The sequence below is a fragment of the Phaenicophaeus curvirostris genome, chromosome 13, assembly GCF_032191515.1.
Source record: "Phaenicophaeus curvirostris isolate KB17595 chromosome 13, BPBGC_Pcur_1.0, whole genome shotgun sequence".
Taxonomy (NCBI): domain Eukaryota; kingdom Metazoa; phylum Chordata; class Aves; order Cuculiformes; family Cuculidae; genus Phaenicophaeus; species Phaenicophaeus curvirostris.
The window spans coordinates 14,070,599-14,097,007 of NC_091404.1; the positions used below are offsets into that span (position 1 = coordinate 14,070,599).

At 47.1% G+C, this 26,409-nt stretch overlaps 1 protein-coding gene across 1 annotated transcript in view; it reads right to left on the reverse strand.

Moving 5' to 3' along the window:
* Positions 1 to 4,317, reverse strand: part of HS6ST2 (heparan sulfate 6-O-sulfotransferase 2) — a 129,011-nt gene extending 124,694 nt beyond the window's left edge. Inside the window, exon 1 of the mRNA XM_069867322.1 lies at positions 3,767 to 4,317. Coding sequence (XP_069723423.1) covers positions 3,767 to 4,278 — 512 coding nt within the window. The 5' untranslated portion in view covers positions 4,279 to 4,317. The remainder of the gene's footprint in view (positions 1 to 3,766) is intronic.
* Positions 4,318 to 26,409: the final 22,092 nt, after the last annotated feature.

Consider the following 26,409-nt stretch of genomic DNA (forward strand, 5'->3'; position numbering starts at 1 on the left):
ACCACCATCAGCCCATTTCACCAACCTCCCAAGCAGCAAATCTAGAGCACTCAGCTGTGCCTGCACCTTCCCCTTCCCTCTCCCAGGATTTTTGGATGCTGCAGTGGTGAAACAGGAGACAAGCAGGAACGGGGGCACAGAAATCATGCACCCTGATGGCACACAAAGAGGGGGGTTAAAAAAATCCCTCTCCCCAAACCCAGAGATTCATGTTCCTCTAAGGGAGGGAGGGAACAAAGGAGGAGAGGGAGATCTATTTAGCTACCTAACTGCTTAAGGAGCACAGGCCACCTATACAAAGGAAAGTAAGTTTTGGGAACCTACATGCTCACAGACAGGAAAGCATCATTGTGTTAAATTCAAAACAAACAAAAAAAAAATCACATCCATCCCAAGTATTTCTTCTGCTCCAGTGCCAGAATCTGCCCTCCAACCCTGCAATTTCCAAAGAAGAGAGAAACAGACTTAGTGATGGGATTAAGAAGAGAGGCTGGAGGATGAACGTTGTAGGCAACAGGGTTCTTCATGGGCACACCCTCCAGGCTGATCCCATCAGATCAAATCACATCATGGTGATGCTCTGTACCTAGTCTTGAGCATCACGAGGCCCAGGACAAGGTATTCTCCAGATTAACAAAGGCTCAACTTTTAAAGTAAAGAAAAGGCCCTTACAGAACAGCACAGCTACCCAGCAGTCTGACAAGTACACTCTCCATGCCCCACAAGGCAAACCTCCATGCAAAGGAATCACATAGGTGCAAGCTAAGAAGTTTGCTGGAACAAAGACTCAAACTTCGCCAGGGGAGGGTCAGGCTTGACATCAGGAAAAAAAATTTCATGGAAAGGGTCATTGGTCCCTGGCAGAGGCTGCCCAGGGAGGGGGTTGAGTCACCTTCCCTGAAGGTGTTTAAGGGACGGGTGGACGAGGTGCTGAGGGCCATGGTTCAGTGACTGATGGGAATGGTTGGACTCGATCCTGTGGGTCCTTTCCAACTTAGTGATTCTATGATTTGCCTATTGCCAGACAAGCCTATACAGCCCAAAGATAGTAACTACAGATTGTGTTATGCAGCTACCACGAAGTTCAAGCCACCATTACAGCAGGTCTCACTTTTTAATCACCCTGATTGTAAATGCAAGAATTCCCACCCTTGTCAAGCCAAGCTTCACTCGAGGATATCATCCTCCTCTTCTGATCAAATCCCGCTCCCTGCCCCGATGATGCTCCCCAGATAGTCTCCTCCAAGCTGTTCCCCTCTCTCTCAGGATTTGCACATCAGGGCTGTGCTTCTCCTTGCCTCCCTGCCACCACTAACACAGCACAAGGCCTCTCCCCAAACCCCAGAGCAGCAACTGCCGGGCTGGCCCCACTCAGAGCCAGCAAGGCTCCTCTGTTCAGACCCCTTCACCCTGCCCCTGCTGCTGCTCTGAAAGCAGCTATTATCTGTCCAGAGAGTGCCTAGATTACCTCTGTTACAGGCACTAGGAATAGGTGCTAATTAACTAGTTGTCAGCCGAATATGCCTGAATCCAAAACGCAAAATAAAGTTAAAGACAAGGTATTACAATGGGCAGGAAGACTTGAAGGGACTATTGTTAATTTCAGACCTTCTCTTCCTGTATTTTTAAACATTCAGAAGTTGCAGTCCAAATAATTGCTTGTCAAGACATTATTTGGGAGACTAACTGTAGCTATTAAGCAAGCTGTGCAATTATGTTATTAAAAATACAACATAATTTCAAAGCCTTTGAGAGAGTAGACCTCTACCTAAGAAAATCATCACAGTTTCATTTTCCTCCCTCTCTCCTGGCTTCAATCCCAAGTCATGGGTCTCAGTAACCTCTCGGAAGTCTGCTATGATGATATACATCATTTTCTGGATGAGGAATCACTGCTCTGAACTCCTGGGCAGGTACACGCGACACTTCTGTTTTGATTCAGAAAAGCATATTAGGTAATTCAACAGAAAAAAACCCACAAAGCCAAAAGCTACACAAAAACACTCTTCTCTTCAAGCTTTGCACTCCCTTCTGCCTACGGTGGTGGATTCCGGACAAGGAGCCTCCAATTTTTCCAGGGGGCACAACTAAGTCCACGCACAGATGGACCCTCTGTGGAAGGAAAGCGAATCCCTGCCCGCATCTTCAGCTCTGCAGACCAGGCTCAGGGGGAAAAGAAAGAAAGATCACTGGAAGCTGTTCAGCAAAAGACAGCGCAAGTTATGCAATTTCCATTTCTGCTGACAAACAACATATTTATAGGACAGGTAAAATAAACTACGTAGCCTGCAAGACTCAGCGGCCCGAAACCAGGAAGCTAAGAGACCTGGAGGGGAAGGAATTGGTTCCCGATGATTGCAAATGGGATGTCACAAAAACGAGATAATTAAATTTTAAAGCAGTAAGGAAAACAAAGGAGCACGAATCACAATAGCCAAGTCTCATAAAGAGCTGCTTCTCGGGTACAGGAAGATAATGACGCTAACCATTTTTCTACTAGATGGCAGTGTAGTGTCACGCTATATAAAAGGAATTCTAGAAAGAAATTGCTTTCTATTTCAAGTGAATCTGTGCTTAGACTTGACTTCAGATAGTACGATATCTAGCAGTACCCTCATTGTAAGGGGACATGCCTAACAGCGCAACAGCAGCAATACCCTAGTTTTTAATTTCCTAACGAAGCTACTTGAAAAGACACTAAACCCCTGAGCTGTTCTACTACGCTGTACAGCAGCCATGGACAAGATACTGCGTGTGTTACAGCTGAAGGGAAGCAAACAGCTCCAGGAGCAGAGGGAGCAGGTCCTCACTGCTCAGGAGAGGCTGCCAGCTGGGCTCCTGAGAGGCCACGGCCAGCAAGGTGGGCAACTTGCTAGGAAGGTGCAGGGCTGAGGGAGCAGCGCCGCTAGAAATCAAAACGCAAGCACAAAACAAACAAGGTTAGGGCTAAAGGACAAGGCGAATACCCGCAGGTAATTCAGCCGCAGGAGCAACCTTCACTTTGCAAGGTTGCCACCCGCATAAGCCAAACTTGGGGTGGTAGAATCATAGAATAACCAGGTTGGAAGAGATCCAACGGATCATCGAGTCCAACCATTCCTACCAACCACTAAACCATGTCCCTCAGCACCTCGTCCACCCATCTTTTAAACACCTCCAGGGAAGGGGACTCAACCCCCTCCCTGGGCAGCCTCTGCCAGTGCCCAATGACCCTTTCTATGAAGAATTTTTTCCTAATGTCCAGCCTGAACCTCCCCTGGCGGACCTTGAGGCCATTCCCTCTCGTCCTGTCCCCTGTCACTTGGGAGAAGAGCCCAGCTCCCTCCTCTCCACAACCTCCTTTGACGCTGGGGTGCACGGTGAACGGCACCCGCGGGGGCCGGGGCTGCGAGGACCGGCCTGGGGGACCCTCGCGGGGCAGCGGGGGCTGCCAGGCCTGCTCGCCTCTCCCCGGGCAAGACGCTCGAGCCCGAGTCTTTCCCCACCAGCGGTTACAGTCTCTCAAGCCCCAGTCCCGCAGCAGAGACGGGGGGGAGGTGTGTGTAGGGTTTTGTTTGGCTCCGCAGAGCTCAAGGCGCGCTGCACCCGCCACGGCAGCCGGTTGGCCTCCCGGAGCCCCCGCTGCACCCCGGTCCCTGCCGGGAGGGCTCGGTACCGAGCTCCCAGCCCCGCAGCTCCGTCCCCCGCCGGGAAGTGGGGGGGGACCGCCCCCCCCCCGCCCCGGATCACCGGGGGGAAGCCCCCCGCGAAAGGGCCGGGACCTCACCTGGACGGCCGCAGCCGCACCTCCTTCTTGCTGTCCACCACGGAGGGGACGCAGTTGGTGAGCTCGGTCCAGTCGGCGTGCAGCCCGCAGCTCCAGCCCGTGGAGAAGCGGGAGAAGAGCCAGGTCTCCCGCTTGCCGGGCCGGTGGCAGGTGCACTTCTTCTGCCCGGCGCGGCACTCGCACGGCTGCTCCAGCTGGATGTTGCGGACCAGGTGCCTCCCGAAGGTGGTGCCCCCCGTCTTCTGGATGTGCAAGAAGACGATCAGGTCGTCCCCCTTGATGTTGAAGTCCACCCGCCGCAGCAAGTCTCCGGCGGAGAAATTGAACCGCGGAACGAACCGCGCCGGCGTCTCGTCCTCCGCCCGGTACGGGTCGGCGGCGGCGGCGGGGCTGAGCGCTCGGAGCCGCAGGAGCTGGCACTCGGTGCCCGGGCACACGTACTGCAGCACGATCACGGCGAAGAGGAAGAGCATCACCAGCGCCAGCAGCACCTTGTGCGACCGGTCCTCCATCGCCGCCGGGAGCGCCGCGCATTGCCGCCGGTCACCGCCGCCGCCACCTCCGCCGCCGCCGCCGCCGCGGGGGCTCGCCCCGGCCGCGCTCCGCCGCCATCGCCCCCGCCGGCCCTTCCCGGCAGCCCCCGCGCCCCCGCCCGCCCCGGCGCCGCCCCCGCCGCCGGCACCGCCCCCGGCGCGCGCCGCACGCGGCCCGGGAGCGCGGGGGCCTCGCGCCCCCCCCCGCCGGCGCCTCCCGGCCGCCGCCTCCCGGCAGGTCCCGCGCCGGGGCCTCACCGGGAAGGGTTTCTTCCTCACGGCTAATCTAAATCTTCCAACCTGAAGCCGTTCCCGCTCGCCCTATCGCTCCTGCCCTTGCGAGGAGTCCTCCCCACCTCTCCGGCAGCCCCTTCGGAGCTGGAGTCGTCTCTCTCTCAGCCTGTCCCCACAGCAGCCTTCTCCATTTTTCTCCATTTTTCCTACCCCTCCAGACCCGTCCCAACAGCGCTGGATCCTTCTCGACAACTACCTGAAAGGAGGTTGTGGAGAGCAGGGAGCTGGGCTCTTCTCCCAAGTGACAGGGGACAGGACGAGAGGGAATGGCCTCAAGCTCCACCAGGGGAGGTTCAGGCTGGACATCAGGAAAAAATCTTTCACGGAAAGGGTCATTGGGCACTGGCAGAGGCTGCCCAGGGAGGGGGTTGAGTCACCTTCCCTGGAGGTGTTTAAAAGATGGGTGGACGAGGTGCTGAGGGACATGGTTTAGTGGTTGATGAGAATGGTTGGACTCGATGATCCAGTGGGTCTTTTCCAGCCTGGTGGTTCTGTGATTCTTGTGTGGGAGATTCCAGGACTCCACGCAATACTCCAGGTGGGATCTCAGTGGAGCAGAGCAGCAGAACCTCCTCCCTCGACCTGCTGGCCATCCTTCCTTTTGATGCAACTGTGACTGGGTGCTGGACACACCACACTCTGAGTGTGACCTGGCACCGGGTGCCCGAAGCCCAGGGATGGCCCCTGTAACCATTCCCAGCAGGTTGCCCTGGGCACAGGCTGCCATTCCAGCAGGTAACATCAGGTTTGATGGCAGCAGCAGGCCCGCAGTGCTGCCATCCAGCCCGTCCATCACACACACCTCCAGTACTGGCCCCGCTGTGCACCGAGCCGCCCTTTCTCCCTACGCTAACACCCAGGTTTGGCAGGGGGGTGAGTACGTTGACTGTTTCCCTTGATGCCCCGAGGGGCTTCAGTTAATTCAGGTATCAAATACATGCGCTATCTCTGCCAGCATATTTTAAAACCCCTCTGCACGATGTGTGTGTTCTGTAAATAAAACAACAATAACAAGGACTCTGGGTATATTTCTGATTACAAACTCCTTTCTATATTTATATGCAAATTCTGTTCAGCCCTTTGGCTCCTGGTGTCTTGTCAGGTTTGGTGGATGGGATCACACTAGCGCTTGTCCAGGTGTGCTCTGAGCGTGGCTGCAGAGCTGCTGTTCACCCTGCTGTGCTGCAGAGCCGCCTGCCCGCTGCGTGCAAATCCCCCGGCACAGCCAGGGAGCACAGCAAGCAAGCCTGGATTTTTTTTTTAATTCCCTCTTGAGTGCAACTGATGTCGTAGCAAATGATGCCTGGGAAAACCGCAGCCTTGCAAGTGACTTAAAAAATTCAAATATCAAACGAGGCTAACAGGGGTTCTCACCTTGTCCCTAGTGTCCTTCTGTCCTTCCAAGGAGAAGCAGACAGGGCAGGACCTGGGGTTTGGCTGCCCCCAGTTTAACTGATATCCTCCAATGTTTAACTGCTGGGCTCAGATGTTACACCGAGGTGCAGCATCTTGAAATGATCTTTCCCTCACAATAATCTATGATTTCAGGTAGGGCTGCAAATGCCTGAGCTTCTCCTTCATCTCCGGAGCAGGAGCAGGAGCAGGAGGAGGGAGCAGTCCTCTGCAGCGCCTCAGCTTTCGCTCTCCTGTTGCTTGTGATGCCTACATTTCTCTGCATGGCCAATCAGCCAGGAGCTGAATTTTCTAATATGCACAGCAGACAGCAAAGAAAATAATTTGAAAACACTCTCCTAGACCTTTATCCATCATAAAAAGAAAAAAAAAATTGCCTGCCTCCTTTCTCTTCCTCTCACAGTGCTACTGCAATTCACTTTAAGTAATTTCACCAAGTACATGTGGTGTTTGAAGGGGATGTTTTTATGGTTTTCATTCTTGAGCAACCTATGCTGTCTCTCCTCTTTTTTTTGCCAATTGTCTCTAATATTTTGGAAACATTTACACTCACAAGAATAGGCAATTTTATCACAAAGATTCTAGGCATGAGAACTACTGAGTTAATTTGCTTCTGTTTATATCTCTCTCCAAAATGAATGGATTGCACCGTTTAATGAAAATGCTGTGTTCTGAAATCCAAGCCTTAAAATCATGAAGATGTTTCTGTGATTTATATCCATCACTCTCTCACAGTCGTTTATATAAAAAGAAGTACATTTGCCTCCAGCTTTTATTTATTTTACATTATGAAATAACAAAGATGTGTGCTGGATTAAAACTGATCCTGAATGCTAATACATGGGAATTAAAAGGAGGGAATAACGATGGCCTAATGTCTATGCTGAATTAATATATACTATAAAAGATATGATGCGTACTGGGTTGGTGTTCCCAGCAGAGCCATTATTTTGGAATGGGCTAAACAAACAATGATCAGCCTTTCACTGATGAGTGATGGTCTCCAGTCTGCTGCCTTCTCATCCACAGTATGTAAATGATGCTCCCTAGCTTTGATCCAGGGATGCAAAACATTTGCTTAGGCTCTAAAGAAATCAAAATTGCCCCAAACAAGATAAAAGTAGGACAGAACAGAGCTGTTAAGGTTTTACAGCATGGGCAAGTTTCAATGGCTGGCGCAGCAGCTGGTTTAAGTTAAGAGGTCAAGCAAAAGTGCTGAGCATCTAGTGGAAAAAAAATCTTTGCTGTCTCCCAGTACCCCACGGACCCCAAACAAAGGGACCCCCATCCCGCTCCCCATACACCACCAGTCTCCTCTGCTAAAACCCCGATGTGTGCATGCATGGCTGTGCCCAGATGAGCACGTGGGAATGGCCACTGCTCCTCTTCTCTCCCATCTACGAGCATCCTCTCCTACTGGCTGGTCCTCTGTGCCCCTTGCCCCAGCAGCTGCTCCAGCCACAGCACCTTTCTGCTTCTGTGGATGCAGCAGCAGGGTCAAGCTGATTTGGTGCTGAATTTCATCTTAGGGTGACCTCCCCTTCTCTGCGTTCTGAAAGGCAGGGGGTTGTTTGCAAAGGTACCAGGTATTTGTCCAGAGCCAGATCAATACAATGCCTCATGCCTCAAGCCTTCAATTGATCTTTGCAGCTTTAGGAAAATATTGTTAGCTTTTCATGTGTGACCGATCATCACATCCCTGCCTATTTTCTAAAGACCTCTATTTCCACACCATCTGAATTTCACTTCAGCATTTGGCTGGCAATCGGTGACTGCTTGGCCCCAACAAAAGGGAAACACACACCAGCTTTGAGGTAAGCTGAGCTCTGGGTGTGTAAACCTGAGCTTTATTAGGCATTGACGCCTGCAGCTTATTGAAAGGGTCATGCCATTTCAACCAGGGCAGCTCTCAGGGTTGGCTGCTCTGCAGGGGTACGGGCAGGGGTGCAGGCAGCTATAAACTCCCTCAGCTGCTGCTGGGAGGCTGAGGTCTTTTCAAATCAGAAAGGAAACTATATTTGAACAATTAGAATCACTAGATTAAAAGGAATGAAAACGAGCCATTAACTTTGCTTTGATAAATCTCCTTGTAATTTGATTCTTCTTCCAGTACCTGTGCAGGAAGGGGAAGAAGGTACATGAAAAAAACTACAGAAAAACCTTCCTGTGTCGTGAAAATGGCATATTTTTGAAAACAATAAACACAACTGTCATCAGTCCAAGTGCTGCAGCTTTGTTTTATGGAATTGTCTTTCTCAGCTGGAGCAGCTGATGGCTGAACATGTTTGTGATCCACGCTTCCCATTGTGGGTGACCAAAGTGATGCTCCAGCCTTGTCCTCCACTGCCCCAGAAGGACCTTTCCCACCACCGCTTCCATAAGACCTGTGAAAACCACATACTTTGATAGCTTTACTTCACTGTTGAAGCTGGGTAAAACTGGATTATGGAATTAAAAGATATCACAGGAGGACAGACAGCATGAAGACACCACTCTGTTCCCTGAGGATGAGACAGAGCGATGAGACAGTCATTGCACGGGTGGAGAAGCAGCGAGGAAATGGCTGGCAAGGGACCAAAGAAATTATGTGGTGAGAAAGGGGCAGAAGCTCTGCTAGCACCTCACAGAATAAGGCCCCTGTCTGGAAAAAGGATGTGCAAATGAGCAAAGGCGTGGAGCAGCGGGGTGATGAGTAAAGCTAATCAGAAAGTGAGGCTTGATTATTTATGGGCTTGACATATCAGGGAGTAGCTAATCAAAGGAATAATACAAGTTTGCGTATCCTTTGTAGTGTGGGCATCAAAACCTTTCTTCTTGTCACTATGGCATTACCACCACTCATTCCTAAAACCAAGCACACTGTATATGAGCTAAAGGTTTCACTCTGGATCATGCAATGGGTATTAGAGCCTGAGCCACCTCTGTTTTTTTCCAGCTATTGAACTGATCTAGCCGTTTTCTCCACTTCTACATCTTGTCTTCCTGAATACAAGCATTGCCTAAAGCTTTTTGGGTGCGTGGGAAAGTGGGCAGGCTTTAAAAGCTCGAGAGAAACACCTGGAAACTCGAGGGACCCACCTTGCAAGATAATCCTCTATATTTCGCCGCTGACTGGTTGCTAAGTAGACTTTGTAGAAATCACACATGGGAAGATGGATTTAGTGTGAGGTATTTGCACAGTTCTTGCTGGGTGCAGGAAGCTTTCAGAAGTACCTCCTTGCCAACACATGGCTGTTCATTGCAGTAAATCTTGAATTTTCACCATCAGTTGGAGCCATACGAAAGGCAGGCTAGCCTTAAAGTTACGAGGCATCGGCAGTATTTCTATTTCACACCTAGATCTCAGTCCTGTGAAAAGCTTTAACTGGAGGACCTGATGTGGGGCTGGCATCTGGATGTATACCAGGCTTCTGGGCAACAGTTAGAGGCTGAATAAATGATACTGTCCCATCACCACTGATTCTTCTCCCAGCATGGCATTGGCTGAGAAACTGCTGAAACATCACATTCCCTTTTGATGAGGACAGCCTGGGACAACTCCAGGGAACAGGATCCATGGGGATGAAAAGACTCTTTCAAATATGCCTCTGAATCAGTGGGAAAAGGGAGAAGTTGGGACTGCTCCTGCCACTGTTTGCTTGTCTGAACAATTACAGTGATGGGTATATTAGTGCCACCTGGCATTAGAGCCAAAGAGCAACCAGGCATTGAAAGAGATTAGTGGTGAGGTGTGTGTGAAGCACCCTTTTGGAGGTGCTTATGAGCAGATTAGGAGAAATTAGAAAGAACCTGAGCCAATGAAGCCCAGGGCTGCAGGCTGTATGGTCCAAGAGACATTTTGTGCCCACTTCCGAGATATATAATGCAAACCTGGTGTGTTTGACCTACTTTAGAACAAAACTTGCAGCATTTGCCCAATTAAGGTGGGTAAGAGACTAACTTAGATATGCAGAGTGGTCTTCGGCTGTGGTTTCACGCAGGAGAGAAAGGCTGTTAAAAGACTCGTACAAATATTTGTTGCATCTTTTTAAAACCAAGGGGGCAGTTCTTTCACATGGCCCTGAAAGGAACAGTGGGAAAAGATACAATATTATGTAACGCTGTCTCAATAGGCAGTCCTGCGCGGAGTAAATACAGTGGGATTTGATCCAATGGCATTCAAGAAATCTGAAAGACAATATCTGCCCTTCACAGTGAAATTGCCTCTGTTTAATTACGCTGGTTTTGAAACATATTCAGTTAAACTGGTGCCACCCATTTGCCTGGACACTCTTCAATCCTAGTGTAGTTGATATTGATTTAACTTAATTTGGTGTCATTCTGTATACAGACTGCATCTTGGAAGCTGTATAAATATTTGCTTATTGACACTGATGCTGAATTTGGGCAACAGTGTCTTGTGTAATCTGTGGGAGAGGGAATCAGATACAGGAGCAAAACAAAATCACAGGAAGAGGTCTTAAATTTCCACAGATGAGTTCATTCAATTACTTAATTTGTAAAATGAATGAAAGAATAAATGAAGGTGAAACAAAAAGAACCCCAAGCATTACCAAATAATAATAAAAAAGGAAGCTTTGAGGCCAGCTTCTTCCCGGAGCCTCTTGAGCAGCAGGGCTGATGAATCTTCAGTGATCTTGTAGTCCAGTGAAACAAAGAAATGCTCGTTTCACAGTGAGATTTTGCAAACGCAGATTTACCAGGGATAGCAAATAAATAATTCACAGTTTCTGAGGACGTGAAGATAAATTTTCTTTCCCTTGTTTAATATCTAGTTCTGCCAGTTGCAAAAGGCCCACAGCAAACATCCCCCTACAAAATACAAACGAGGGACAAAGCAAGAGTTTTGTTTTCCAGTTATGTGTAAAAGGACTCCTAAAAAAAGGAAAAATTCACCTTTCTCTGTAGCCCCTTCCTTCACTGCCAAAAGTTCACAGGGAAGCAGAATATTTGCATTATATTACACTGACACTTCTGGAATAAGAAAACAAAAAATCAACATTTAAAATCTAGATGTCACCACAACAGAATTCAGTAGGCAATCCCCATCTGGGCTGGATGTAAATAAAGATTATTGAGCACTGTGATTTCTTGTTGCTTCCCAAAAATACTCAGGGTTCATAGCATTACAATGCCTTGCAATACCTAAAAGAAAACCAGAGCAGTCTGAAATTATACCTCCTGATCCTAAATTCTGTCTAGTGGGGGTCACTTGGCCTGGGGCCATGCTTTCCCAGGGGCTCCTAGCCAGCCCTGCATTTGCATTACACTAAAGGAACAGGCTGGTCTTTGAATCCCTGCTTTGTAGGAGATGCTGCCAGTCCTGCATGTGCCTTAGCTGCCACTTCCCCAGATTAAAATAGTAGCAGCTATTTTAATCCGCTGCTGGAATACATCTGAAGAAATTCCTTGCAGTCCCTTTCTTCTCCACCCAGCTGGCACAGAGCCTCGTGGCAGGGAGTTTTTGTCCTCTGGCCGGATCCATCCTTGCTTTGGAAAGGAGAATTAGATGTGAGGGTACCCGCTCCATGCTGTGAGCACCAGTTCAGCAGGTGAAGGCTGAGCAGGATGGGCTGGCCCCATCGTTGGTGCGCCTCCTTCTCAGTGCTTTGGAGTTGGTTTGGGATGCTGCAGGCTCCTAGAAGGGATGTCTGGGGACCAGCAGCAGCCCCACCACAGCCTCAGCTTCCCCTCAGCTGCCTGATGCCAACGGGAGCTCTTCATCCGCCAGGCTGAGGGCTGCACAGGCAAACATTTGCCGTGTAGATTGTAAAACCTAGCCCAACGCTGCTTAAATAAGAGAAGCTAACAGATGACTTTTTCTTTGTCTTGAACCTTTGTCAACTGCGAATTGATCTAACCAGAAAACAAAGGGGCAGAGGAGGATGGTTTCAGGCTTTTTTCCTGCCCTGCCACTGGTGGCAGGTTCAATATTGCTCTGCGTACGCTCTGTTATACACTAGTGTTGTGCATGCACTAGGTTACTGTAGGAAAGAGATGGTAAAGAGAGCTATTGTTTTCATGCTGATTCTGCTCCTTTTCCTGCTCGTCTTTCCCTACTAAAGATAACCAACACCTAACAATATATTCCTGCACACCAAGGGGTGGATGACAGCACCTCTCAGCATCAAAATGCAGCAGGAAATGTTATCGTCCAACTGCACGGAGCTTTTAGGGACCTGCCAAGGTCCCAAGTGATATTTTTATATAGAAGTGGTAAATTCTCGCAGTTGTTTGTGTCTGAAAATGCTCAGGAACAAATTGCTGCGTTTCTATACACTCTTCCAACCTGCCTGATTGATGCATGCTCATATTTTTAGAGTGCTGATCCTGGAGGGTTTCAGACTCAGGATCCAGCCTCAGAGATGGACCTCCCAAAGCAGAGCTGCTGCAGCCATTCCTGTGGAGGAACCTTGATGCAGGACACGTTCTCCTTTAGACTGTTCAATCCAGGATCACTCACCTTGCTCCATAGGATGTCCAGCAAAATGCGTTTCCTCATCAGATGTGCAGTTTTAACCATTTGGGGGAGCAATCCATCATTGCTCGCCTTTAACTGAATGACTAAAGCACACAGTGGATTATAAACTCTCTCATGTCTTCACTTGCAGTCCCTACCTAGCAAAAATCTCTTGGCCAAGAAAACTGTCTCCACTTGTCACTGGCTGCTGGACCAGCTCCATGGGTTTACATGAGCTGAGGAGTTCCAGGAGCTCCCTCTAACTCTGAATTTTCAAGGGACTCTGGATAAATTCATCTGCCAAAGACCTGGGACTGGCAGTGGGAGGCTATGACACTATGCAGAACACTGTAACAACGAGGAGAAAAAGAACTTATCAAAAATATTATTTCCTTTCATGCAAAGACTCAAACTTTAAATTATCCCATCTGTCACTTTCAGCTGCACCTTGTTCCATTGGCTGGATTTCGCTCATTAAGATAAATTCCAAGCCAGCAGATCATTTTTACCTTCAGGGCTTTGATGAAATGTAGCGTTTGGTACTTCCTCCCCTCGTCCATTTTTGGCAGCCATGACAGAGCAATAAGTGTATTTCTTTTATGCTGCTTTCCAATTGTACGGAATGGCTTTGACCTTCCCAATGGGAAAACCACTACTTTCAAATTCCTCCCTTTCCCCTATGGGGCTAGGAGCTGGCCAAACCCCTCCAATAAACGTTTCCCATTTGACTTTGCATCATAAAACCTCTTTTCTTTATTACTCCCTCTCCTCAGAGCTTCCCCAGCAAACCTCTAGCGCTTTCAAGGCATGGGCTAGAGGGATTCTATATTGTGCAAATGTTTCAGATGTCTTTGTTTCTTCCCTGAAAAGACATAAAAGAGATTTGTTGGATTCCTTACCTCATAACCAAACACAACTGTGTACCGTGCACTTTGCATGTTACGGCTCCCCATGCTTTCAGCCCCAATGACTTATTTTACTGTAAGTGTAATTAAGCATTGGAGTGGTTTCATGAGGGATGTGATAAATCATCTGCCACTTAAAGTCTTTAAATCAAGACTGGGTGTTTTTAGTGGGGTCTCGCTCAGTGGCTGGAGCACACAGAGGCTCTCAGTGCATTTACAGGAGGGTGTATAATCACATGGTCATGGTCAACCATGGTATTGAGGAATTAAGGGATGGGCGGGATGGCCTTTGTTATGCAGGATGTAGGATTAGTTGGACTTAATGGTCTGTTTTCGCCTTTAAATCTGTGAATAGGGAAAAGGAAAGAGAAAAAAAACAAAACCAAACAAAAGTCCCTATTATAGGCAGCATGTTTCTGCCTTCTGAAAGCAGACAGCTGGAGCTAGAAATGAGTGTTGGGGAACACCAAGGGCACCCCTGTGCACTGCTGCCTGCACTCACAACCCCACAAACCCTCCAAACAACTTCTTACAAGCAAATCCAGGAGCCCCGAACCACTGAGATTTGCTGTTGTCTTGCAGAAAACAGCAGACATGAGGACATGCACAATTCTCAACTGATTTTTGATTCCCCACACCCCTCTCTGCCCTGCCCCGAGGTCATTTTAGGTGTTCCAGAACTAGAAATCTAATGCTTTTTTCTATTTCTAAATTAAGCTAATTAAAATTTTAATCTGGTGGACATTATCTTATTGCATAATTAGAAAAGCTTATAGTGCAGTGGTTTGGTTGGTACCAATCCTTTGTGCTTTAAATCGCGTTTCATTAATTGAACAGAGCTTAGATAGGTGCTTATAAGGTAATAAGATAACTGTCTGTTCTTAACAAAGTACCCCATTTTCCCTGGCAACCATACCTGCTCTGAGCCTGCATGCTTTATGCTGTAATAGTTTTCCTCCAGCAAAATGTGGACAACTACACCCGTGATACACAGGGGAATTTCAGGAGCCATGAACACCCCTCATAAATGCTGCTGCAGGCTGACTTCACATAGCAAATACAAAGGATTCTCTTTGGAAAATGGCAAATCCAAACTACTCACTGACTGGCTGATATCATCTGCTTAACCGTGGGTTATTGCACAATTAATTACTCCCAGGTCTTTATTAAGGCTCAAAGAATCTTTCTATAGACTAAAGTGTTATTTCTCTGCCATACATTTTCGAGAGATTAACGTTAATTAATTTAACTCTTCTGCATACCTAAAACTCCGCTAAACCCTCTATTGTGCCATCTGCTGTCATTTCAGTTGTCTAGGACTTCTGAAATCCCATAGAAATAGAAATGGATTAAATCCATCTAGTCAGATATAAAACAATTTAAAACATCTCTATCCCATTCACCCCAACCCGTTACCATCCACGGTCACCAGATCTGCATAGGAAACCAAACAGCTCCTAAGGCTGATGGGCCCATGGATGGGTGGAGGGCACTTGCTGCTACCACAAACAAAACACTAATTAGTTACTTTAATAATGAGCCAGAACTTCCAGTTGGCCAAGTCACAGGTAGCTGGAGTATTTCTTTTGTCAGTGAACAATGTCAGGAAAATAAAAAGAGCAAGAAAAAGAGCAACTTTTCGTCAAAAACAAACAGCTCCATGCAGCAAGCATTCCCTGGATAAAAATTGCTGTTTTTTTCCATAAGAAAACCAGGAAAAAAAGTATCTTGTTGTTCTGCAAAACACGCATGAAAACCCTTAGAAGACGGTTTGAAAACACTGTTCATTTCTCACGTAGCAGCTTCTGAAAATGTGGAGATTTTTAGTAGCAGGTTGTAATTAAGGTTAAAAAAAAAAAAAAGAGCAATTTCCATCCATCGCTATTGTCAGCTCTCCTTCGCAAGCTTTTGGGATTAACGGTAGGACAGCAGCCCTGTTAGCTATGCCATTCGAGCATTGGGATCGGCAGGATGAAGAGCAGTGGTTTGCATCTACACGAGGGATCTGAGCCAACACATCACTCGGACACTGAGAGTTTGTTTGCAACGAGTGCAGCCAGATCTGCAGGTTAGGCATCCCAAGCCTCTGAACATCTCCTCTCCAGTTCCTCCAGTTAAACTGGGATAAGCCAGATCTGGTAGCACAGTCTTGCTCTGTACTTTGCAACATACATCTCACTCCCTTGGAGCCCACTAAGCAATAACTGCTCTTAGCCACCACTGAGGAACCTCCCACCCTTTTTCTCTGGCAGCAGTGCTGAAGCACACACATTAAGTGGGCAAAAAAGAGAAAGCATTTAGTTATGATTTATCCCATTCACTGAGTTGTCTGAAAACTGCAGCTTGAGCAGGATTGAAGCAGCTGTGGTGTCTGTGGCTCAGCAGCCGTTCACTGTTTGGTGACATCTAGCTATGTCCTAAAGCCTTTGCAGCCTCCAGCCTCAGTAAAGTCCTCCCTCTCCACTTAACTGCTTAGTTTACATGGCAAAACAGCTCTCCCAAATATTCTCACAGCACATCAAACCATCCTGCTGTCGAGCCTCCAATTTCAGTGTGATTGGTAATCAGTGCATCAACCATCAGAAGTGGGTTATTAAAATATCTGTCATGATGAACAATGTAAAATAAATGCAGATAAATTGTGTTACTCTGGGTCATTTAGTTTTAAGTGCAGCAGCCTCTGTGGTTTTTTTGCTACTTAAGAGATATGCAGCATGAAACAGCACAAATAAATACAGATGTAGAGAACATTAGATACACTTTGTAAGAGCAAATTATGCACGTTCACATTTCATTCTAGTTAGATCAAAATTAGATGGTTTTCCTCCATTATCTCAGTAGATACAGTAAAAGCCAGTGATTTATGAAAGAAACCGGTGTGAATGCCATTATAATTGATTAACCTAAGAGACTGGTGACCTACTTATCGGTATACAAATATGATTATAATTGTGCAGTAAGTAATTGAATGTTCTGCAGGACTTCTTTATAATGTGACTGTAATGCATAAAAAAAAAGAGGGAGACAAAGGGTTTCAGCTCCGTGCAATGTGCTGAGATCCTAGGAGAGGTGCAGAGTTCTTCCTGCTCCTGTCAAGGTCAATAGATGTTGAGATCTTGCAGAACAAACCCCCTCCTGAACAGCAACGTTTCCCGTAAATAGACTATTGTTTGGACAAAAGGCCCCAGCATATTTTGTGGCTGGGTTAACTTTTGACTCACTGAGCACAATGCATCATCTGGGAGATGCTGCACGCAGACCATCTCCCATTTCATCACTACTGGAGTACCTTCTCACGGACATCCTTCAGCTCAATAAAGGGGGGAAGGTAGATCCAGGCTAGAAAACATGTAGCGATAAAATGAAGCTATTTGTCCATATTTTTAAACTACAGCTTTGTAGCAGGACTCAGTGCCGCTGTGGTGGGTTTGGGAATATGCCAAACCTCAGGTCTCTACCAGCTATAACACCACTGCTACTGTGTTCACTAATGGGTATAAGCATCTGCGTCACCCGTGTTATAGTCACAGTTAGGACACAGTAAGGAGCAAGGGCATCTCGCTGCCTCCAGTGGTTTGCAAGCCACACACAGAACAGCGGGCAACAGGCGGAGACTGTCCTCAAGCACCTCAAGCTCATGGGTTGAGGGCTGGAGACCTTGCCTAGACCATGCAAATGGCTCTAACTCTGCAATCCCAGACAATAATCCTTGCTAATTTAGTCTCCCAACACTTGGGTAGTGTGGGTCCTGCTGGACCACATACCAACATCACCCAGCCCACAGCTGCCTGCAGGCTCACATGGCATTATGAAGTGTCACAGATTTTCCTGTATCTCTTGCTGTCAGTGACTTCCTCCAACTTAATTTGTCTGAACTCCTCTGCATGGACACAAGCGGCAGGGCTACCCTCTAACAATGACACACACTAGCTCTCTGCACAACAGAATTCTACATTCCTAATTTGAATTACTAAATATATTGAAATCCAGTGATGTATTATTTAAAATTTATACAAATTTTGATGCTACACAGTGAATTAGAGACTTGAATTCACCTCTGCAGTCATGAGTCCCTCTGCCTATAGCTTCATTATGGAAAAGCATCCGTTTAAACCCACTGGGATAAATGATCTGTTACGATTCCCTGGACTGGAAACCCTGGAGGTGATGTGGGAGCCAAGACTTGCTAGGATGGGACTGAGTTAATTAGCACGGTGTCTAAGGAGAGCTGTAACAGCATAATGAAACAAATAGAATAAAAGCAGTCTAAAATGACTCCAGTGGACTGGTGGGCACTTGACCATCTAAGGAATGATCAGGATTGTACCCATGCATGCAGGGTGATTCATTTATCATGCATTACTCATGCTGAAGGAGATGGATGGAGAAGAGGCTAGCGGTAGGGTCATTGCAGCCGTGCAAGAGCTTTCTGATATGTTGTATGCTCAGGAAGGCAAGGTGGAAAACATTGCCAGCAGCCCTGGTTGCCATGGCAAACCTGGCTTAGTGTCAGCCCTGCTCGTGGAGAGCCAAAGCCACCAACCCCTAAATCCTCGTGTGGGGTGGGGTCAGGTCCAGCACACGCAGCTCTTGCAGAAGGTGCAGTCAGAGGTGCCCTGTGAACAGGTGGTTCCCCCAGGATAACCCCACACCCAGCTCCTGCATCCCAGCTCCTGGGATGGCTTACGGGACTCTTGATCTCTCTGCTCTAGCCTCTTGTGAAACACGTACTGGTGACAGCCTCTCTCTGCCCTGCAGCAGAGTAGTGCTTCCATTCAGCTGCAAAGCCACATATTTTGAAGGAACATCCCAGAGAAGTTTCCATCCCACCTCCCCAAGAGTTACCTCTAAGCTAGGCATGCAAGCGACCGGATGAAGATGACCGTGTTTGACTTCTGCGTCCATCCTTTCTGATGCTGACAGCCGTCGAGGGGTGACTGACAGGTTCTGCTGTTCCAGTGTGTTTTGCATCCTTTTCCATATTCAGTAGTCTTGAAAAGGAATACGTTGGGCCTGGCAATGCTGCATTTGAGAGAGGTGCTGGCTTCTTCAGAGTAAATGGTTCGGGGTATTTTTACAGTCAGCATAAAAATGCTCATGCTGCCTGTATGGATAGCTCTGCTGTCGTGCTTGGGGCCAAACGGGAAAGCGTAAGGAAGGAAAAAAAAGTAAGCCACAAGTTAAACCCATACTTTACAGCAATCCTTTTAATTTTAAAACTTCTCAGATTCTAACTTCCACCAAAAATGAATCAGAAAGGATAAACAAAGCTGCCAAGTTACAGTGTTTTGAAGAAAAGATGAGTCCCAGCTTGGCCAACTATTCTGACTGCCAAATATAATATATAGTGAATGACAAAGCAGAACAACGCTAAAGACCACGTACTATCTTCAGTCCATACACAGGCCTATATCTGCCTCTACCACAGGGAACTGGAACTGTACTCAGCAGCTGGATCTAGTCCTGACCCTTGCCTATCTCCAAAACACTAGAACTGCTGGGCACAGAGAGCAGCTATTAGCTGAGCTAGGAAAGTGATGCCTGCTGCTTTGCTTAAACAAAAGGACCATAAATAAACCCAGCCTGGCTTTTTCCATAGCCAAATTCCCTGTTTCTCCTGCAGAAGCATTTCTGTCATGGTTTTGACCAACCCACTATTGCTCAAAGCAGGAACAAGCCTGCCCCACATAAACCCCATCAGAACTTCATTGCTCCAGCACTATGATACGTCTCTCTCTACACAGTTTTTCCTCACCCCTATCAGCAGCAGCTTCTGTTTGCGCCCTTCATTTCAGACCTCTCTCCTTTCAGTTGCAACTCTACAAATCCAAGTGCAGGAACAAAGCTGCTAATACGAAACATGGGGCCAAACAAATCCCTGCGAGTGGCACCTCTGCCCCTCTCATTCCCTCCATGTACACCATCTGCTCTTTCTTCCTAAGCATTTCTTGGAGTTAAGACAGTTCTGCAGCAAAATAATCACAGCTTCAAGCCTACTGCAGAAATTAAAAATTGCTTGCTTCTAGTTGGATGCAAGGCTTACTAATTACCCACCAGCATTCGGGTGGCAAGTTTGCCATGTGAATAATAGCGTGTCCACAGAAGTGTTCCACTGGTAGGGTTATTAGCAGGAAAACAGGAATTCAGTTGGAAAGCATTAATAAACCTTGAAGACAACAGCTATTATGGTGATTGATCCGCTATCCAAGCGTACACAACTCTTGCAGGATGAAGGAGCAGAGGTTATTGCACAGGAAGGGTATGATGAGAGATGGGAAAGAAGGTAGGGTTGTTGTAGAGGTCAGGGATAAAAATTGGTACTGTCAGGTTCAGAAGTGTTTAAAACACCCACATATCTTTTCCAAAGCTGACTCAAAATTAGATCATTTTAGTAGCCTGCGCCATTTGCTACTTAGGCTGTTGCTTGCTTTTCTTATATTACATGTGGGCAATGGAAGCAGAAGAGGTTTGTGCGTGTAACAGGGCAATGTGTGCATTTGCTCGCCAGCACCAGCAGATGATGCAGAGCGGAGAGAGCAGACCCAAATGAACATGCCCAGTACACCTCTGTCTGCTCCTGAGGGGAGTGATAAAATCACCAAATTGCTTCAAGAGCTGAAAGAAGGATTAAGGAGAGAACCGAGTTGCCCACCGTAATGCCATGAATTTCTGGCGCAACGTACTGGGGCTGCGGCAGCGCTCTCCTGCCCATGAGTAGCTGTGCATTGGCAGCGTCTCTCCTTTCTTCTCGTGTGCATCAGAGGTTTGTTCTTCGGCACTCACTGGAGTAAGTTTTCACTCTGTCCGGATAATGACACTAGTAAGAAAATGAGAAGTCAAACCTGAGCTGGCTTGTCTGGCATGTAAGGCACATGCACACCTGAGGCTCCACAGCATTGTCCTCTTCTGCATCTCCCTTTGCCTCCCTGGAAACATCCCATTTCGCAGCGATATCGCATCCCATCCCAACAGCGCTGCCTTTTCCAGAGTTGAATGGAAATCCTGTGGCTGTAGGGAAGACAGAGCTCTGGGAATTCAGGTCCCTCCACCTAGAGCCACCACTGGGGCTGAGTGCAGCTTCCCCAGATGGTTCATATCACAGCGTTACAGTTCATGCCAAGCTGCACTATAGGGTATTGAGCTCATTGCAGTATTTTCTCCTTCCAAAAGGAAACAAAAACAAACTCTTGCCAGTTTATTATTTCAGCTAATTATATGAACCAACAGTATTTCATCCAAACCATTTTAGGAAAATAATTGGAGAATGTCTGCAAAACCCAAGCAACCATTTTTCTCCTGCCAGGGTGGCAGATGCAAACATAAAGTGTAACATGGCCATACATCTCCAATCTCAACTTCTTATGAGACAAAATAAAAGCAATCTGGTTGTGAACTGATCCAAAGCAAATACAATATTTCAGAACACTCCACGTTTAGTTGGTGGGGCTGATTTATATAATGCAATCTAAAACCCAGTGTGCAAATATGGAGGGGAAGACTATTTCCCCTTCACACTTTCTTACCTCACAGACATTGTTTTTGTTCTGCATGCAGGTGCAGAGACCTTGGCCTATGCAGCAGCAGCCTTTGAAGGATGAGCACTTGACAGGTTCCTATGGCACCTCCAAAAAGAGTTATTTTGCAAGCCAGAGGTTCCCTTTGTCACATATAAGGCTTTGCCATTTACCATGTGATCTGTGAGATCATTGTACAGTGGTCTTCAGAATATTAAGAAAGCAGCCCCTGCACAATTACAGTTTGCAGGTGCTCTCTCTCTAGTCCCAGTTTACAGATGGAAAGAGAATGAGGGAGAAAGAGGCATATTTTTCAGGGCAGCTCCATGCACAGGCTGACTCGATTACAACAGCCAGCAGGACACCGCTGAGCCCAGGACAGCAGGATGGGAGCACTCCACGTGCTACCCTCTACTTCATCACACACTGTCTTAGATGCAAAGAGCTCATTGTGTTTGAGGTTTCTACCATCCCTTTTCCAAGGATGCGTTGCTCCAGCCATTGTCTCTCTTCAGTTTTCAGATTTCATGGTTAGTTTCCAAGATTCAGTGGCTTTTTGGCAGGCAGAAGAGCACCTTGGTTTCGTGGCAGTGCCGTCCTACTTAGAGATAATTGCTGAAGTAAGTCAGAAATAAGGGGATATCTAATAAAAACAGGATATCATACTCTTTAAAAGTGACTTTTTTTTTAAAAAAAAAAAAGGAGGAGAAAGAAATACCAAAAGGATAATTGTCATTTTCAGTAAGGAGGACATTGAAGGGTTTCCAAAACCAGCCAGTCCCAATTCTCAGTTTGCCTTGCTAAACCTTTATCCATCATTTTGCAATGAGCCTAAGCAGCCAATCCTGAGGGACCCATAGGCTTTCTGAATTGAATCCTCCAGCCCTCCATCACAGGCTGCAGTCAGGAGGGTTGCCATGTGCCTGCTCTCAATCCAGCTGCTCTCAATATTTGGGCTGCAGTGGCCCCATAGTACCACAAGCAAGTGCAAGATACCACCAGGCTGGGATTGCTCAAACCAATGCCTCCCAGGAATGAGATCAACAACAAGAATAAATACATAAATATAATGCTTTCTTTGTTGCTTTCACCTTGTTCCCAGCAGCTGCATTTAAGTGTTTTGCACACCAGTGGTGTGAAGGGCTGCATCCCAGGATATCGAAGGGCCCTGATACCTGGATTTCATGGGTAAGGCAAAGCAGCTACTCTGTGAATTAATGGAAAATCTTACAGCAATGCCCATGAACAGAGACACTAATTAATACCTGTTTCAGTTCGATTCATTTGGGACTCAAATTGCTAACCAAAGCTCTTCCCCCACCCAGATATTGCAAACCTTCGAGCAAGGCTGGATATTTCCCTCGGCTCCTCAAAGAATCTGGCTGCTCCCTGGGCAATGAGCTGTAATGTAAGCTGATTTACTGCACAGCCCTGCTGGTGGGTGGGCCAGGATTCCCGTGATGTTCAAGGTCTTTTCTGCAATGAAATACGCTTGACATGGAGGTCAGATAAACTGCACTGTGTTGCATTCATAAGCATTTTTCAATTAGCACCAAAGACTGTCTCCAGTCGCAAAGTTCAAATACTCAAAGTCTGAGGGTTGTTTGAGGTGAAGCATGGGTTGAGCTGGGCCTCTATTTATTTTCTGAACACTGATTTTTCTGCCATCTTTATTTGCCATAATTAATGTGCCTCTAATGCGGACTCTCCCTGGACTTGTTCTGGGATGTGCTGTACCCCTCATTCCTGTGCAGAGCAGCATCTCCCACCAGAACACAGCCATGACTTGAATTTGCAAAGGCACTTTGTTTCTTATGGAACTCATATTATCAGTGTAGAAAAAGCTCCTTTTTTTTTTAATGACAAAGTGGTCTGTTCTGCTCCAGATGAAAATGTGAATGTTTCCATAATTACACACTGACCTGTGTTGAACAAGCCAGCTCAAATGCTATTTTAGCTCTGCGTGTCTAGACTTTATCAGATTTATTCTATCTAGAGGAAGTCACATCACAAATAAATAACTTCAGTGCTATACTGGAATGTTTAAAAAGCAAAGTATTTGGCAAATATTCCCCCTTTCTTCTCCTCCTTATTCTGCTGGTTTATAGGGCCATTAACAAATGCAGCCTGGACTGAAAATATAGCAGTAGAAATGATAAGACAACCTTACCACTCTTCCATGCCATGAAGTTTTATTCTGGGTCCTTTTCTTCTCTTTCCCTCTAGAGATTTCGCATGCTGCAGCATTTTCTGAGTTGCTGCTGCCAGCCCAGGAGGGTGGCCAGGAGGTGAGCTGCAGGAGTGGGGGGACTTCATTTGAAGCCCTCCCTGAAGTTCAATGGCTCCGTGCTGTACCTACAGTTCTGCATGCCTTCTTGTGTATCACTGACATCTCACTTCCTTGCACGCACCCTCCTGCCACTCATCCTTGCCCCCAAAGCCCTCCTGCAGTGGCTCTGGTCAGCGCGGAATCAGGTCGCAGGTAGGAAGGACAATGATGCCCTCTTGGATGGGTCAGCATACGCTCTACCTCTCCTTGCAAGGTTGCTTCTTTCATTGCTATGGTCCCTTCTGGCTGCAAGCATGACAAATGCCAGAGCTCTTCAGCCATTTTCCCCTAGGAGAATTAAAGTTTTAACGATTAACCTTTATAAATTACAACAGCAATACTCTAAATAATAGTTTCTGGCCAGGTCTAGCCCTCTGAGCTATTATTCTCCAGCACGATATGCTGAGCCCCCATCTGCATTTATTTTCCATACTGTATTCAAGTCCTCTTATGTCATTGAGATAAGCAGTCAGGAGATATGTGTTTTCCAAAATGATTCCTCATTCATCATTTCTTCCTCACTGCTCAGGCTGATTACATTTAATTCAAGAAGAAAGAAGCCTTGCCTGGGCCCACTGAGCATATAAGGTTAAAAAAGCAATGCAAATGAAGCAACGACTTCCTGGAGAAATGGTTAGAGAACACAAAATAACAGCATCCCTTATCAGCACAGGGCTGTGTACTCTCTTCCTCATTTCCAGAGAAAACGCAGAGCACAAATGACCCATTCATCAAGATCAGCAGGTACAAATCTGCTTTAAACACACATGCACAACAGCAACCACCCTCTCAATTAATAGGGAACAAGCTTTGAGCATTAATTTCATCTGATATTAATGCAAATCTTAATTATGTATAGAGATAGGGGAGTGAGAGCTTACTGCAGCCTGAGCCCTTTTCAGTGACACTTGGCTTGGGGAGAAACATCTTTTGTTTCTACAAGTCCTTCTCTGTTGCAGTATTTGGCCATTCCAAGATGCAGCAGGGAGTAATAATGCCAAGACGTGTCTATGCACAACATAAGCAGTGACTTTCCCAGCCCAGTGAAGGATACCTCATGACTTTGCACATTCACCATCCCCACGGCTGCCCAGGTTGCAGCCTCTGGGGATGTGGAACCTCCGCACCTTGCAGTGGGGAGAGGCAACCCTGACCTAAATTGTTTGCCCCAGGTCCAGTGTGCCAACCCCGCACCCTCCTGGGCACCAGCACATTCACTGCTAGTCCCTGTATTGCTTAACAGTGAAGATGATGATGTTGCAAAGACTCATGTGGTGCAGGCAGCAGCTCATCTCATCATGGGAATCCATACATTATGCCAATGGGAACTGGTATTGTGCATCCTGGCTGATGCACGGCTGTGCAGACTAGCACTGACAACCCCCTCAAGCTGCTCCCCCAGACAAGCTGGGGTGGCTGCTTCAGAGGCAGCCTGGCACCCACATGTTTGCAGAAGGAATTTCCCACTAGGAAAGGCAGTTTGCATATTTGCTCTAATCAGACTTCAAAGAAATGCCAAAGGAGCCAGGGAAATGAAACACATACTGAGCCAGCTGAATGGGCAAATAAACACAGGCAAAAAAAGCCAGAGCCTCTGACCAAATGAACTCAGATCAAAACTCTGGATTTAAAATAAAAATTGGAATGGCCTTAAAGAGCTGAGTGGCTTCCTGGTATGTCCAGAGCACAGCAGCTCCAAGCTTTACCCTGCAGCCGCAGCACCAGTGTGGGTGCACGGCAGCTCTGGGGCAGTGAGACTGTCTATCCCACCCTCCCCAGGGAAGACAGGCTGCAGAGACACTGGGGTCCCACCTTCCGCTACCCCTCTGGAGTTTAACATTTTGCTTCGCAGTGAAGTTGATGTTTTCTGTAGGAGAACCTTTAATAATTTTTGGTAGCTATTCTGAAAAAATAACCCTCCTCCCTCATTTTGATCAACACTGATTTGGAGAGTCGTGTACCTCAGCTTGCATTAAATGCAAATGTGCATCTGAAAATACCTAGGTGAGATATCCTGGGTTTTCTAAAGTTCCCCTTCAAGACTATGACACAGCCAACAAAGGGAGTGTTAGCTGCGTTACCCAGTTTCATAATGTTTTGCTCACAGTGCCCCATAAAGGCTTTTGAAACATGTCCTCAAAGGGACAGGGACACCTAATTCCCGTTGAGGCAGCTCTGAAGAATAACTCGTCCCAGTTTGCTTCTCACTCAACATAGCTCAAACTCTGGCTAAGCTATTTATAGGCTTAGGGCTTCACTCAACCGCGGTGGCACTCACTCACTGCAAGTAGCTCCATTTGATGTTGGATCCTGACCTGTAACTTGCATTTAGAAGTGTCCGCCTAGGCCCTGATGCAACTGGCTCTCCAAAGGGTTGTGGAGAGCAGGCAAGACACCTCCTAGCACAGATGCAAGAGGCAAACATGCAAAAGGTTAGTAAAGATTCATTCTCCTCCACCTGGAGCAGATGGGCATGTTATTTGGGTTGATTGCGTGGCTGTAAAAACTTAAAACATAACACAAATAAAAGTGCAATAGCGGAAGGCAGCAGTTATTCAACCTCATATAATACAAATGGTCATGGGCTGAATAGAAAACCAAGATTATGTATTGGAAGGTTTTTATAGCAGGGCCATGACCAGGAGCAAGAAACCACAGTGAGATACCAGAAAATTGCCCAGAGGTCTTTTTGCAACAAGTAGCAGAGTTACTGGAGCTGCAGCCCGCGCTCAGACTGGGGGCTTCTGGCAGAGAGACACAAGAATCTTTCTAGGGACCCAGACAAGCAAATGCAGTTGGAAATAAAGCAGCGCATGACCTGCCTCTCCCAGAGCCTGCCTGGGCCAAGCAAACCCACGTTCGACTTGCCCCCAACACATAGATAGGGGAGCAGGACAGCTGGTGCTGCTGCCCTGTATGGCGAGCTGGGACAGCAAGGGAGGGAAGTTATATTATCCCTTTGAAGCTAAAAAAGCAGGCAAAATGTAATTATAATCACGCAAATTGGAGTTCTGCCAGGACATCAGGGCTAATGGTCTTGCTCTTGCAAGAAATGCCATGGGATTTTTCTAATGATCACAAGTGGTCAAGACCTCAGTTTCACATCTCATTTGGAAGATAATGAAGAAGTCTCCCATTTATTTTCAGTCCGAAGGGAGGGAAGGACAAATCGACTATGTCAAAGGGCACAAGGAC